Below are 17,153 nucleotides of genomic sequence, written 5' to 3'. Positions count from 1 at the left end.
ACACAGAAAGAGAAAGCAAGAGAACAAGTTTCAGATGAATAGAGAAACATGTAGTGGCATTCATATAGAGAAACAGGAATGAAGACATGCCAGCAGAAAGAGAGGCACACACACAGTGAGAGCAGTGCAAAACCATATGCAGAATGAGAAAGAGAGAGAGACAGAGACAAAGAGAGGGGACAATCAAAAAGGGAGAGAATAGAAAAAGATTATGCATAGGATTGAATATTTTGAAATGATTGAGTTAAAAGATTTCAAATTACAGCCAATGTGACACAGTTTCTGTTTACAACCTGTCCCTCTCCTGCCCTTTAATTACCTCAAATGATCACAGGGCTTGAGGGATTAAACAGCCCATTGGCAGTACTGAGGCTTTCAGCTGAGACTTGACACAGGTTATGTACAACACAGTGGTGCCAACTGTCTGAAAGTTATCCACCCCCTCAACAGTGCTCCCTCATCCACTGTGCCAATACAACACTTGTCTGGTGTCTGAAAAAAGCCAACAGACATATAGACGCCACCACTGTACAGGGACAAAGGGTCCTTAGAATAATCTAATTCAACCAAGGAGTTCACATTTATACAGCATCTTTCGCATCCCAAAGCACTTTACAGCCAATAAGGCACTTTTCAGTCTAGTCATTATTGCAATGTCGGAAATGTGGCAGTTAATTTGAGCACAGCAAGCTCCCATTACAGTAATGTGAAAATCATTTTTGGCAGTTAACAAACATGCAACTTCCAAAAGACATTAAAAGCATTACGGGGATGCGGAAGGGGGTTAAAATGTATATGTTATGAGAATGGTGTAGGAGATGCGTATCTAGGTAAGATGAATGCAGACGTACTTGCTTTTTTAAATTTATTGCTTTGCCACAATTTGGCGGGCTTTGTTTACAAATCTGTTTTTTAGTAATGTTGATGGAAAGATAAATATTGGCCCAGGACGCTGGGGATAACTTCTGCAGTGTTAGCACCATGGGATCTTTTATATCCACCTTTGAAAGCAAACCAGGCCTCGGGTTAACATCTCATCTGAAAGATGGCACCTCTGACTGTGCAGCACTGGAGTGTAAGACTTGATTTTTGTGCTCAAGTCACTGCAGTGGGACTGTGAAATCGCAAACATCTGACTCAGAGACAAGGGTGTTACCCATTAAACCACAGCCAAATGCCAAGAGTTAAGATTATGAAAGGATTTGACAGGTTAGATATGGAGATGTTTCCGTTAGTGGGGAAATTCAAAACTAGAACCATAGATCCATAGAAAAGTTACAGCACAGAAGGAGGCCATTCAGCCCATCTTGTCCACGGTGCCCTTTCTAATCCCACCTTCCTGCACCCGGCCCATAGCCCTGCAGCTTACAGCACTTTAGGTGCAGATCCAGGTACTTTTTAAAAGAGTTTAAAATTTCTGCCTCTACCACCAACTTGGGCAGCGAATTCCAGACAGCCACTACCCTCTGCGTAAAAAAGTTCTGTCTCATGTCCCCCCCTACACCTTCTGCCACTTACCTTGAATCTATGTCCCCTGGTTCTAGAATTTTCCAGCAGGGGAAACAATTTTATCCTGTCCACTCTATCCATTCCCCTCATAGGGGAACTAGGGGCCATAAATATAAGGTAGCCACTAATTAATCCAATAAGGAATTCAAGAGAAATTTATTTTACTTGAGAGAGGGGTGAGAATGTGGAACTTGCTATCACGTTGAGGCGAATAGCATGTGTGCATTCAAGGGGAAGCTAAAGAAACGCATGAGGGGGAAGGGAATGAGAGGATATGCTGATAGAATGAGATGAAGCAGTGTGGGAGGAGGCTCTTGTGGAGCATGAATGCCAGAATGGGCTGAATGGCCTGTTTCAATGCTGTAAATTCTATATACTATCACTGGGTTTTAAGAAGCCCTCACTCCCCGCTGTGCAGCTTGAACCAGAGCTGATTCTGACAGCACAATGCTGAGGTCTGAAGGGTTGTCAAGGCTGCCTGGCTCCTCGCTGTCTCGCTCGCTTTCCCGCAGTCTCCAGGGTCTCCAATCGGTTCAGTTGACACCATCTATTAATCCCAGCAGACAGTCTCAGCCTTGCACTACTTGTAAGCAGTAGCTGGATTTAAAGTCACATCACAGCCCAGTTTATCATTCCTCTCCATCAAATCTGCTCAAGCTGCAGTCGGGCTTATTGATAGGTTTCATCCGATTTTGTGGGCAATGTTCAGAAAGTTGGGTGTATTGTTCATCCCTGTTTGCCCCGAGGAATCAGCATTCAACCATGTCATCGCTTCAGATCCCACTTGAGAGAATTGAACACAAAATCCAGGGTCACATTCCCAGTGCCAGTACTGAGGGAATGCAGCACTGGCAGAGGTGCCATCTCTGGAATGAGTGTACTGATCTACAGCTGCCACTATGACAACAGTGGTACATTGTTATGGTGCATTCCTATCTTGCTTTAATTGAATCTTGGTGACTGCTATGTAATCTTTACAGGTTATTTGTTGCTGGTCATGAACACAGTTCAAGGAATGATCAACTTACCACAGGCTTCTCCACTGTAGACACGGACCCAGAGCTGCATTTCTGGTGTTAGGGGAGAGAAAATGTCACCATAAGTCAAAAGGGGTTGGATGTAGCTGATGCTAGCTCAATAAATTATCTTAAATATGAGATTGATAGATTTTTACAGGTCAAGGATATGAAAGGATATGGAGCCAAGGCGGGTAGATGGAGCGAAGGTACAGATCAGCCATGATCTCATTGAATGATGGAACAGGCTTGATGGCCTCCTCCCATTCCTTTGAGTGCAGAGAACACCTGCAAATAGCCAGCCCAATACTAATTGCATATTGGACACTGTGATGAAGAATAGAGTCTATCCACATTAGTCCAATACATGCACTGAATGCTTTGGGAACAGCTGTGAAGTTCAGGCAGGTTCTTTATATACCATTTCCTGGCTTCAGTTTAATATCCTATCCAAAAGTCGACACCTCCGAGAGTGCAGGGTTCTCTCAGTTCTGCCCTGTAGAGAAAGATACAGGACCACGTGCAATATGGATTATTCCACCAAATAACTTGGACAGACGTGATGGGCCAAATTGCCTCCCACTATAAAGTAACCATCTCTGGTTCAATGGTTAAAGACTAACTGTTCACTGAGCAGAAAATCAGAAAGGTTTTGCAACTGGTACAAACTTGCTGTAGGACAGATTTGGTTTGATTGTACATACTTTATTGCCCTCTCCCCGTCTATCTCAATCGGACATCAACTTTGAAAGGGATGGAGGACTGGGTAACATACCCCAGCTTTCTGCAATGCTGCTTTGGAAATGACCCAGAGGACAGAGCAAATCTGGAACTCGGTCCCTCACTATTTGATCTTAAATTACAGGGCAATGGGGGAGGGGGTGAATTTCCTACTTACGCTTTTTCTCTGCAATTTCTGAAACTTGTCACTGAAGTTACTGTGACAAAGCGGGACAATCCTGTGGAAATTCTCCCCCCATAATTCAAAAATGTGTGCAACTGACATGAAACTAATTGCACTATAGTTACTGATTTACGTTCTGTCTCTTCTTAAACACATGCTATACTGGCTTACCCTCCATTAGTCACAGCACAGTTTCTGATCACAGGTGGATTGAAGCATTATGGTCTGAGCACCTGCTATCGTCTCCGAAATTTAGTATTTGTTAACTCTTCCACCAGTTACCTTGGACCAAATCGTTTTCTGTATCATTGGGCTTGGCCTTTATCTAATCCAGCACCTTATCTTTGATTTGTCATCTCCCGTTCTATTCCTTTATCAATAGAAAGGATGGCATCTCTCCGCAGGTTGGAGGCCACACCAGAGTTGCATAGGCCTCTGGAGAAGCCATGGACAGCATGAAGCTGGCATCCTCCAGAATTCCTCCCTTTGTAACCTTTGAACAGTTCAAAGATGTACTTCCTGCTTGGTAGGGTGGACACTACTGGAGGCCAAGGATACCAGACATGCAGACCAGTAGCACAGCAGTATGTAGGAAAGGACATCATGACCGCCACACTCACATAGAGATTACATCATCACAGGCCTCCCATCCGCAATCCCACAACTAAAAATGCACCAGAGCCATGTGTCTTTGTGTGCAAGTCGGCCGTGCTTCACTGCTCTCCTGTTATTATTAATAACATTATAAAGGGAAAACATCATCCACCAATAGTAAATCTGAGTCTAGCCTGTGCAAAGTTCCAGTAGGCACTGGTCGAAGGCTCAAGGTGTAAGATCTTAGTGTAAGTAAACCAACCTCGCTTATCACCACCATAGCAACAGGGCCCACTTTCTGCTGCGAGCCTTAGCAACCCAGGAGCAGACCAGGCCAGGCTAGGCCGCATTACCAGGGCAACTATCAGTGACCCACTTTCATCTACATACACACCTAGCACACTGTACCTGTGGCCATCCAGCGTCAGACAGTGGGAAGAGCAGGTAAAAACCAGATGGTTTGGTATAAAACCAAATGGATGGCCACCCTGTTGCCAGAGAACCGAAGCAGTCCAGATCACCTGCTGGCCAGCTCTCTAATCTAATTGAGGACAGCACCTTTAGGCCTAAGAGGAGACTCAAATGTTGGGAGAAAGTGGATTAGGCTTCCCCTCAGTTTGCCAACCCCCTAGGATTGTCCAGGAGTCGCCAGGAATCATAGGTCAACTTCCTGAACACCGGTGAAAGCAAAAATCCCAGGAGAAAAATCATAGGCGGGCATTTTAAAAAGGGGTGTATTTTCCTTAACATTTTCTTTGAGTTCTTTTATTTGTTAGCTATAACAATATCAGAGATGGGGGCGGGGGGGGGAGCAGCTGTTTGATTGGACAGGGCAACTGGAGGCAGGGAGTCATGTGACAAAACCTCCAGCAACGCAGCCAAATAGAGTCGGCAACCTTATCTATTTCTCAGGACATTTTACCCACACATTTCCTAATGACAACTGTCGAGCGTTGTCGAAGAACCATTGAACCTGCTGCAATTGTAATTCAAAGTCCCCAAGGCGAAGCTTGCTGAGCTCTATTACACTGAACACTAAACCAAATGGAAGTGAATGAGCTTAAGGTGTTCTATGTTAAAGCTCATTTCAAGTTTTAATAAAACACACGTGCTTGAATTGTAATTGAAGATCTTATCATTTCAATTAGAACTTTGTACAGCTTGTGGAGGTCTGCTTTCTATGTTGTGAATTGCCCTGCAATTACTGATAACTGAGCTTACAGAAAGCAAAAATTAATTTGTCAATGTTAAAGGATAGGATTAAAGTGGGGCTTAAAATGTTAAAAGGATTTGACAGGGGAGATACGGAGAAAGTATTTCCTCTGGTGTGGCCGTCAGGAATGGGCTGACATAAATTAAAAATGAGAGCTGGGAAATGATTCCAGGGAGAGTTTTGTTCACACAAAGGGAAGTGGAAATCTGGAACATTCTCCCACAGGAGGCTCTGGAGGCTGGGGTCAATTGGAGCTTTCAAAACTGAGATTGATAGACTTTTGTTAAAAACATTTATACAGCACCTTTCACAACCACAGGGCGTACTAAAGTTCTTTGATGAGAAGTGATGAAGAGTCATCACTGTTCTAATGTGGGAAACATGGGGTGGAATTTTACTGCCCCATCGTGGTGGGGGCAGGGCCGTGAAATGTGGCGAGCCGTTCAAAACTCTATTGATTTCAGCGGAGCTGTTAAATCCCCTCCGCGGTGAAATTCTGCCCATGAAGGCCAATTTACGTACAGCATGCTCCCCCAAACAGCAACGTGATAATGTCCAGATAATCTGTTTTAGTGATATTGTTTGCTAATAGGTATTGACCAGGACACCTGGGAGAACTCCTCTACTCTTCTTCAAAACAGTGCCATAGGATCTTTTACACCCACCGTTAGAGAGCAGGCAAGGCCTTGGTTTAATGTCTTGCCAAAAGTTGGCATCTCTGACAGTGCAGTCCTCCCTCAGTACTGCACTTGGTTACCTGTGGAACTCTCAGGGAGAGGAAGGGTTGCGGGGAGGAGGCTAATGGTCCACCAGCCCTCAAGAGAGATTCAGGGCTGGTGAGCAAATAGAGCCTTGCCTCAGTTTTTCTCACACTATTCAATCCCAGTGTGAAGATTCAGCAGATATTTAACTCACTGTCAACACTAACACCCCTTGATATGTACAGGCCAGGTCAAATACACAAACCCTCCTCATCATGTACAGGACAGGTCAAATACGCAAACATTGGGCATGTACAGGCTAGGTTAAATATACAAACTCCCCTCCTTCTCCCCAATATGTTCAGGCCAGATCAAATACCCAAATCTTCCCTGACATTACTGGACAGTTCAAATGCACCAACAGCCATGAGGTGTACAGGGAAGGTCAAATACATGAACCCCCTCCCCCCTGGCATTTAAAAAAACAAGACAGGTCAAATACACCAACACCCCTGCACCCCTGATGCGTACAGGACAGGTCATGTATACAACCACCACTCTCACCCCCACCCCCACCGCGATATTAACCCAAGAGCTGTGGCGCATGATTTCAGAAAAGCCCTTCACTACACCATTCCAAGTGTTCTCTGTGCTCTTGCTTCATGTGCTCTTAGCCATCACAGCAAGGCAACTGACAGTACAGGGAATAACTAGCCATTACTAATTCAAACCTGCTTTTCTGTGCGAATAGAATAGAAGTACTCAGCTAAGTTACACAGGCAATACTGGACATTATTCCCAATATAATTGTATTTATTTGGTTATCATTGCTCACCAAATCCCTCTCATTCACCATCCCTCTGCCCTCACTGACCTACAATGGCTCCTGGTCCCACAATATTGAAATTCTTTCGTGGCCTTGCCTCTCCCTATCCCTGTGATCTTCTCCAACTCTACAATCATCCCAGCACTTGGCCTCGTGTCCATCCCCACTACTTGCACTTCATATTGTTGGCTGTGACTTCACCCGCGTAGGCACCAATCTCTGAAATTTATTCTTAAACCGCTTCACCTCTCTACTCTTTCTCCTCTTTTAAGACACTCCCCAAAACCTACTTCTTTAACCAAGATTCTGTTCACCCTGCCCTAATGTCCCCTTCTTTGACTGAGCGTCCACTTTTCTTAATTACACTCCTGTGAAGCACCTTTTTATATTAAAGGAGCTATATAAATGCAAGTTGTTGTTTCTTCATTGCTGTTCAGTGGACACAGTGAGGATGGCCCACTTGATGAACAGATTACTGGGTGCTACTGCAAAACCTGCTAACAGTTCCATTTCAATAGCTCATCAGGATCTTCCACTGTCCACTCACTGCGGTACTCAGGATTGACTCATATTCTGCGTTTCTTGAATACCAGGCTTACACTTGCTACCTGCCAATCCACAGGGTTCGTTTTACAATCTAGGAAATTCCAGAAAATTAAAAATAGTGCATTCATTATCTCTGCAGCCAATTCTTTTAAAACCTTTGGGAGTTGGCCATCAGGTCCGAGAGGGGTTGTCAGCTTTTCATCTCATTAATTTTTCCAGTGCCTTTTCCGGACCAAAATTAATTACTCTATGTTCCTAACTCTCATTGACTTGCATTGATATAGTCTTTTTGTCTTCTATCCTGAAGACAGGTACAAAATATTTGTTTAATGTCTTTGGAATTTCCTTATCCCATATTATAATTTCTCCTGTTTCAGTCTCTAAAGGCCCTTGTTTACTTTCACTAATCTCTTCCTTTTTTCATACTCACAAGAGCCCTTACAAACTGTTTTATATTTCTTGTTGGTTTGCTCTCATCCTATTTCTTCCCTCTTTATCAATTTCTTGATCATCTGTTGCAAATTTTATAAAAAAACCTCCCAATCCACAGGCTTACTACTATTTTTAGCAACATTGTAAGCCTCACCTTTTAATCTAATACTATCCTTAGCCTCTTTAACTAGCCATGGTTGTACCACTTTCCAGATGAGTTTTTATTCCACATGCATATGCTTTGAGAATTATTTATTTGCTTATCAACCATCATATCTTTTAATCTAATTTCCCAATCTACCTTAACCAATTTGCCTCTCAAGCCTCTGTAATTAGCTTTGTTTAAATGTAAGACTCTTGTTTCAAACAGAGCCACATCACTCTCAAACTTGGAAATATATTGCCGGTCCTTCACTGTCGTTGATCAAGATCCTGGAGCTCCGACCCTAACAGCACTGTGGGCATACCTACACCACAGGGACTGCAGTGGTTCAAGAAGGCAGTTCACCACCACCTTCTCAAGGGCAATTAGGGTTGGGCAATACATGCTGGCTTAGCCAGCAATGCCCACATCCCGTAAATGAACGAAAAAGGTTTAATATGAAATTATATGATATTATGATCGCCGTTCTCCAGACTATTTTTTACTATAAGATTACTAATTAACCGTGTCTCATTACACAATACTATATCTGAAATAGCCTGTTCCTTAGTTGGTTTCTCGAGATATCATTCTATAAAATTCTCTTGAATGCATTCCATGAACTTGTGCTCCAAGCTCCTTTTGCCAATGTGGCCTGAAGGCAGCGCTTTACAATGATATTCACAGTATCTGATGACCCATTTCAATTGAACAACAATTTGCATTTCTTATTTAATATAATAAACGCTCCCAAGGCACTTCACAGGAGTGATTTCCAAGGCATATAAGGAGGTGTTAGGACTGGTGATCAAAAGTTTGGTGAAAGGGGTAAGTTTTAAAGAGTGTCTGAAAGGAGAGAGAAACAGAGAGCCAGCGAGGTTTAGCAAGGTCATTTCAGAGCGTTAGAGCCCAGGCAGCTAAAGGCGCAGCCACCAGTGGTGGAGTGAAAATAATCGGGGAGGCCAAAATTGGGGAAGCGCAGAAATCTCCAAGGGTGGTAAGGTTGGAGGAGATTACCAACAGTAAGGCACAAGAGATCTAGGGGTTGATGGGAAAAACCTACCACAGGCAGTGACACAAAGTGGGCAATAGTGAATTGGTCACTTGCTTTACACCAAGCACAGGCATTTTCTGCTGATTAATCTCACCCTTGGGTTGGCTTTCACTTCAGATGCCAATGGGAAACATGCATCATGGGGCAACTCACACACCCAGTGTTAAAGTAAAATGGCCTCAGGATCTGGATATCAAAAAAAACCCTAGCGTTTCTACAACACTTTACACAACATCCCAAAGTGTTTTACAGCCAATGAAGTACTTTACAAAGTGTAGTCACTATTGTAATGTAGGAAACATGGTATCTATTTTGCACACAGCAAGACCCCACAAACAGCAATGTGATAATGACTAGATAATCTGTTTTTGTGATGTTGATTACATTGGCCTGGATACCAGGGAAAAACTCTTCTGCTTTTCATGGAACTAGTGCCATGGAATTTTCTACTTCCACTTGAGAGGGCAAACAGGCCTCAGTTTGACATTTAATCCAAAAGATGGCACCTCCCTCTCAGTACTGGTTCGGGAGTATCAGCCTAGATTTTTGTGCTCAAGTCTCTGGAGTGGGACTTGAACCTATGACCTTCTGACTCAGAGGTGAGGGTGCTGCCTACTGAGCTATGGCTGACAAAGGGAACTTCTATCAAACAGAAGCTACTGAGGTGGCCTGAACAGGGAGGAGTGTGTGAGATGCTGGTAGTGGTGGGGGGGGGGGCTATGGGTGGAGTTGGGCTACCTTCTTTGAGTCTGACTTCTGACACATTTTGCCTGCTTGAGGGATGGCGTTCACGCTGAAGCTGTCAGGATCTTCCCGGTCTCGGATTTTTGATTCCTTCAGTAGCGAATCAAGTTTCTTTTTAGCCACACTCTCCACGTGCTTCCTGTTGGCCATGGCCTATTCGCAAAGAGATAAGAGACATGCTCATTAAATCCATCCTGCCTGCCAGCATGTAGCAGAGACAGCCAAAGGACAAATGTGTTGAGAAAGAAAGAATAAAGGAGTGGGGGGGAGGGGGGAAAAAAAGCAACATCGGCACTCATCAAATAGGCCTTACATCTGAGAATAAATCACCATGTTATGGGATGGCATGGACATGCAGTTTGATGAGTTTCATGCACAGAAGAACCTCCATATCAACCAAGGGAGTCTCTAATGGATATGAAAATGGGATAATCAAGAGACTCTCCCTGCCCCCGTCAATTGTAGCCCAATAGGTACAGTCCAGGGATATCCTGGCTTTGGGATGGAAGACCTAGTAACAAACTAAATCGTTCATCAGTTCTGACGAAAGGCCAATGACCCGAAACGTTAATTCTGCTTTCTTTCTCTCTCCATTGAGAGGTCCACGCCTGACCTGCCGAGCGTTTTCCAGCATTGTCGGTTTTTATTTCAGCATTTTCATTTTTTGTGGAACTGGGTGTTTCGTGGGCTGTGGAAGTTGAATGGTGTCAGATTGATGGAACTGCGCTGCACCCATTAAACCAAACTTAGCCCCAGGACAACTGAGGAGGATTACTCAGGGTTATTGCAGGCAGGGTGGAGATATTGGAGGTTCGAGTGTGTCACCGTATATTTTTGTGCCATGATTATCACATTGTGGATGGAAACCTTCATTGTGTGTCTGGAGCTGATTGAAAATCTTTTCCTCAAGCTGCCTCCACAGGGCTGGGAATAAACAAATTCTGCCTCACAGTCCAAAAAATAATTTCACAATTCACCGACCTTCACCCTCAACTACTTCCCTGCCCTGATATAAATGTGCTTTGAATCATAGAATCCTACAGCACAGAAGGAGGCCACTCGGCTCATCACGTCTGTGCTAACTCTTGAAAGACTATCCAACGAGTCCCATTCCCTCTGCCCCCCCCGTTCCTTCTCCATAGTCCGGCAAAATATTCATCTTCAAGTATTTATCCAATTCCCTTTTGAAAGTGACATATGAATCTGTTTCCATTGTCAGTGCAGTCCAGGGCAATGCAACTTGCTGTGCAAGGAAGGTTTCTCCTCATCTCTTCACACATACCCCCAATCCACTGGCCATTTTTTTGTTGTTGCCAGCATTCACTTTCTCTCCTGCAGGGTGGGTGCCATAAAAGCTGTGCTGACATTGTCCCTCACCGCCTATTTCCATCACCGTTGCCAGCATTTTTCAAATGTGAAAGTAGGGGGAGAAAGAGAGGCTGCGGCTGGTTTGAAAGTGGTTCCAAGTAACATTTCAGCCCAATGGTCTTGAGAAACTCCTTACAGCAGGTGAATGAAACTCCCTGGTCCAATAACAGCTACGTGATTCAGGCCGACATTGACCCTCTTTGAAAGTTGTTCTGCAATTCCTATTTTTAGATTTTTACATCAATGTACCAGTGCTGTTGTTCTCTCTGTTATAGAAACCTTTACTGTTCTGCCAAGGACAAAACTAACAGATTGTTTGAAGTTGAATCTAACTGGGTGACAGCTGATTCCACATTGAGCTCCAGCGTCAGTTTTATCTTGCTAACTCTCCAATTTTTTCTTCCGCTCCTCCTGTCCTCACTTGTTGCCACAGGCACCCAGCATGCAGTCCTCTGTATCTCACCCAAATGGACATTCCCCCTGTGCCAACCCATCAGCAAGCTATTCAAACATAGAGACCGTCACAATAACTCTGACTCTTCTGACTCCACAAAGCCTGTCCACCATCTATAAGGCACAAGTCGGGAGTGTAATGGAATACTTGCCACTTGCCTGGATGAGTGCAGCTCCCACATCACTCAGGAAGCTTGACGCCATCCAGGACAAAGTAGCCCACTTGATTGGCACCCCATCGACAAACATTCACTCCCTCCACTAGATGGCAGCAGTGTGTACCATCTACAAGATACACTGCAGAAACTCACCAAGGCCCCTTAGACAGCACCTTCCAAACCTACAACCTCCACCATCTAGGAGGACAAAGGCTGCAGATAGATGGGAACACCACCATCTGGAAATTCCCTTCCAAGTCACTCACCATCCTGACTTGGAAATATATCGCCGTTCTTTCACTGTCACTGGGTCAAAATCCTGGAACTCCCTCCCTAACAGCGCTCTGGGTGTACCTACACCACATGCACTGCAGCAGTTCAAGAAGGCAACTCACCACCAGCTCCTCAAGGGCAGTTAGGGATAGACAATAAATTCTGGCCTAGCCAGTGATTCCCACATTCCATGAATGAATAAAAAAAGGCAGATCATGCCATATGCAATGTCCATGCATGTGTTCAGCAGGAGTCGCTGGATAATGATTGGTGAATGGGAAAGTTCACTGTTTGTTTCTTTCTCGATCCCAGGGCACTGAGGAAAATTGTAGCCTCCCTACCATTATGTGACAGAGGCCTCCTAACAGAGCCTGCATTGGATGTGGCATCATCCTGGTTTGCATGGCTCAGTATCAGATTGGACAGTGCATTTAGCAACTGTCCAGATGGGATGCTCAGAAATGACCAACCCCTTGAACGCAGCCACAAGTGTGAGCTACAGAGGGGAGAGGGAGCCAGAATGCCACGCAGCCCTGCTATCCAAATCTGCCATCTTCAGCCCCTGCACTGAGCACTGTGACCTCTACAGAGGTGTTCATTGAAACAGGCTGCATCGCAGGAATTCGCTGTCTTGGTGCAACCCTGTCACTCACATGGATGGTCATCAGTGTCACAGTCCGAGACTCCATCAGTGTCACAGTCCGAGACTCCATCAGTGTCACAGTCCGAGATTCCATCAATATCACAGCCCGAGACTCCATCAGTGTCACAGTCCGAGACTCCATCAGTGTCACAGTCCGAGACTCCATCAGTGTCACAGTCCGAGACTCCATCAGTGTCACAGCCCGAGATTCCATCAGTGTCACAGCCCGAGATTCCATCAGTATCACAGCCCGAGACTCCATCAGTATCACAGCCCGAGACTCCATCAGTGTCACAGCCCGAAACTCCATCAGTGTCACAGCCCGAGACTCCATCAGTGTCACAGCCCGAGACTCCATCAATATCACAGCCCGAAACTCCATCAGTGTCACAGCCCGAGACTCCATCAGTATCACAGCCTGAGACTCCATCAGTGTCACAGCCCGAGACTCCATCAGTGTCACAGTCCGAGACTCCATCAGTGTCACAGCCCGAGACTCCATCAGTGTCACAGCCCGAGACTCCATCAATATCACAGCCCGAGACTCCATCAATATCACAGTCTGAGACTCCATCAGTGTCACAGCCCGAGACTCCATCAATATCACAGCCCGAGACTCCATCAGTGTCACAGCCCGAGACTCCATCAATATCACAGTCTGAGACTCCATCAGTGTCACAGCCCGAGACTCCATCAATATCACAGCCCGAGACTCCATCAGCGTCACAGTCCGAGACTCCATCAGTGTCACAGTCCGAGACTCCATCAGTGTCACAGCCCGAGATTCCATCAGTGTCACAGCCCGAGATTCCATCAGTATCACAGCCCGAGACTCCATCAGTATCACAGCCCGAGACTCCATCAGTGTCACAGCCCGAAACTCCATCAGTGTCACAGCCCGAGACTCCATCAGTGTCACAGCCCGAGACTCCATCAATATCACAGCCCGAAACTCCATCAGTGTCACAGCCCGAGACTCCATCAGTATCACAGCCTGAGACTCCATCAGTGTCACAGCCCGAGACTCCATCAGTGTCACAGTCCGAGACTCCATCAGTGTCACAGCCCGAGACTCCATCAGTGTCACAGCCCGAGACTCCATCAATATCACAGCCCGAGACTCCATCAATATCACAGTCTGAGACTCCATCAGTGTCACAGCCCGAGACTCCATCAATATCACAGCCCGAGACTCCATCAGTGTCACAGCCCGAGACTCCATCAATATCACAGTCTGAGACTCCATCAGTGTCACAGCCCGAGACTCCATCAATATCACAGCCCGAGACTCCATCAGCGTCACAGCCCGAGACTCCATCAGTGTCACAGCCCGAGACTCCATCAGTATCACAGCCCGAGACTCCATCAGTGTCAGTCTGGGACTCCATCAATATCACAGCCTGAGACTTCTTCAGTGTCACAGCCCGAGACTCCATCAGTCTCCATCAGTGTCACAGCCCGAGACTCCATCAGTATCACAGCCCGAGACCCCATCAGTGTCACAGCCCGAGACCCCATCAGTATCACAGCCCGAGACCCCATCAGTGTCACAGCCCGAGACTCCATCAGTGTCACAGCCCGAGACTCCATCAGTGTCACAGCCCGAGACTCCATCAATATCACAGTCCGAGACTCCATCAGTGTCACAGCCCGAGACTCCATCAATATCACAGCCCGAGACTCCATCAGTGTCACAGTCCGAGACTCCATCAATATCACAGTCCGAGACTCCATCACTTTCACAGCCCGAGACTCCATCAGTGTCACAGCCCGAGACTCCATCACTATCACAGTCCGAGACTCCATCAGTGTCACAGTCCGAGACTCCATCAGTATCACAGCCCGAGACTCCATCAATATCACAGCCCGAGACTCCATCAGTGTCACAGCCCGAGACTCCATCAGTGTCACAGCCCGAGACTCCATCAGCGTCACAGTCTGAGACTCCATCAGTGTCACAGTCCGAGACTCCATCAGTGTCACAGCCCGAGATTCCATCAATATCACAGCCCGAGACTCCATCACTATCACAGCCCGAGACTCCATCAGTGTCACAGTCTGAGACTCCATCAGTGTCACAGCCCGAGACTCCATCAGTGTCACAGTCTGAGACTCCATCAGTGTCACAACCACAATATTAAACAAAGGGAAAATCAGGCCTGTGCCTCACCATCAAGGTTGGATCAATGCTAAGTTTACTCATAGTTTCAGCCTATTTTATATACTGGAATGGAATGGGCACAAAATACAGTGAATCAATATCCTGATCGAGTCACATCCTTAAAGAGGTCCCAAAATAACCTGATCAACCGTAAGTACAAGCAAACAAGTCATCGGAACACTTTAAACCCACAGATGTCTTTGGTTTGAATATAAAATTTCTACTTGTCCCACTGTTGTCAATGGACTGATGACCTTACACCTTCAATCGCCACCTGATCACAGTAATGATCAAGTGGAATGTCACCCTTGGCCTGAAGGGGGAGCAACATGATTTGGATAGTTCATGTTTATGTGCAGCATCTGCCTTTGTGAATTTGTCTTTTTTAAACCACTGGCCCTATTCACAACAGAAAATAACGCACTGTTTGCCCAGGAACTTATTATAATCATAATGATGTCTGTTCAGTGGAATGATGACCCCCTCACACCTTAATGAACTGAAAACACTCACAGAGACATGTGCACACAAAGACATTACTTGCTTTACCAAAACTGAAATAAAGGGGCAGGGGTGGGGGCAGAGATTTGAATCTAACTCATTGGGTGAGAATCCCGTGGGATGGGGTGGACTGCCAGTTATACACCCCTCAACCCTTTGTTTAATTCAAGGTAGAGTATGATTGGGCAGAGTTTAAAAACAGCACTGCACCTGATCCTGTCAGTTTTCACGATGGGTGCCTCAGGTTGCAATGCTCCTTTATTGAAAGGGCTCTCAAACTCATTGATAAGTGACTGCACTGGTGACCCGCTGTAGTGTCCATGAATCACAAGCTGGCTGCCAAAGAAGGTTCAGGCAGCAGACACTGGAAATCCCTGAGAAACGCACAGAACTCAATCTCAGACTCTGAAACCAAGGACTCAATCTTCAGGAAACCAACATTAAGGGGGCCCAATGCAGAAAATGTTGGAGCAGTTTGGATCTTGGGGTGGTCTTGCAGCGCAGCAGGTAGTGCCCCCTGTGTCTGAGCTAGAAGCTCCGGGTTCGCGTCCCACTCCTGGGCTTGATGACCAAGGAAGGTGTGTTCATAATGTGGCCAGTCAGATTGACTATCAACCTACAAACCCTTCCAATATGCCTATGGCAGCTAGTGAGAGTCTCCTGGTCAGCCATGCTTGATGTGAAGTGGTGCCCCTCAAGCTATAGCCTCTGGCTTCAAGCTGGCATCTCTTCCAAGAGAAACTAGCTGTGGAAACAGATGTAAACATGTGCTTCATCTGCCTCATGCATCTCAAGGTGTGAGAAGAATGAAGAAGAAGCATATAGGCCTGTCTCTAGCCCACTTAAAATACGTTGTATGTCTGATACAAGATTGAGGAAGTGTGCAACATTTCATGGTTCAGCCTCAACACTGCACCAGAATTGCCTTTTAAGTTGATCGGCTACCTAACAGGGACACCTCAAAACCAACTACAGCGTCCAGTTGGAATGTCAACCGTCTATTGGAAGGTTAAATGATTAGCTAACTATCTCCTATATAGTTAGATGAGAGATAACGGGATGATCCATCTTACTGGGTTGACTGGGTCCAAAGAGGGTGCGTGACAGGACACATTTAGCAACAAACTACTTAACTTCCTTAAAAAAAAACAGACATACCTGGGGCAGTATCTGTATCTGACAGAAAGACACTAACAGACAATGACAGAGACCTGCCACGACACCAATATCACAGTGAAAGATGACACAGCTTGTTCATCATTGGGAGCACTGGGGTGACCAGAAAAAGAAGCCAACTCACTGCTCATAAGGCAAGTGTAAAACTGAGGGCTTCGGGGTCATAAACAGAGGGGAAAATGGATCTTTCATTACATCGTCAGTCTGCACAGAATGCTCCTGGACCACAGAAACAGGAGGAGGCCTTCAGCCCTTTGGGCCTATTCTGCCATTCAATTAAATCATGCTGATCTGTACCACAACTCCATTTGCTCCATATTCCATGATACCCTTATCCAGCAAATTTCAATCAATCTTGAAAGTTTCCATTGTCCCCCAGCATCCACAGCCTTTTAGGGGACAGAGTTCCAGATTTCTATTATTATTTGCATGTGAAAGTGTTTCCTGATTTTACTCCTGAGTAAACAAACTAACAGGAAAACTAGAGGCAAACGGTCCCCACATCAGGTCACTTCACTTTGTTCCTAAGAACTCAGGAGACTGATCATCCTAAGCAGTGCACCGGAAAAGGTTGCTAACCCTTCAGAACTGCCCTGGAATATCCAAGAATTAATCTCTGGGGCACTGCTGTGAGGAAAGAACCAGGATAAAAACCATAGGGGCATTCAAAAAAAGTGTTTTTATTTTCATCCTCAGGAAGATTTTGTTTATTTTGCTTATGGTTACGAAAATGATGCTT

The 17,153-nt window shown here is 45.6% G+C and overlaps 1 protein-coding gene across 1 annotated transcript in view; it reads right to left on the bottom strand.

The window, feature by feature from the left end:
* Positions 1 to 17,153, bottom strand: part of plch2a (phospholipase C, eta 2a) — a 158,153-nt gene that overhangs the window by 60,304 nt on the left and 80,696 nt on the right. The window contains exons 11-12 of the mRNA XM_078557950.1: positions 9,676 to 9,834; positions 2,538 to 2,579 (exon numbers count right to left, since the gene is read on the bottom strand). Coding sequence (XP_078414076.1) covers positions 2,538 to 2,579; positions 9,676 to 9,834 — 201 coding nt within the window. The remainder of the gene's footprint in view (positions 1 to 2,537; positions 2,580 to 9,675; positions 9,835 to 17,153) is intronic.

Source organism: Cetorhinus maximus, chromosome 15 (genome assembly GCF_964194155.1).
Source record: "Cetorhinus maximus chromosome 15, sCetMax3.hap1.1, whole genome shotgun sequence".
Lineage (NCBI taxonomy): Eukaryota > Metazoa > Chordata > Chondrichthyes > Lamniformes > Cetorhinidae > Cetorhinus > Cetorhinus maximus.
Note: the sequence above shows the minus strand (reverse complement) of the source record. Positions and strands in the feature narration are given on the sequence as shown.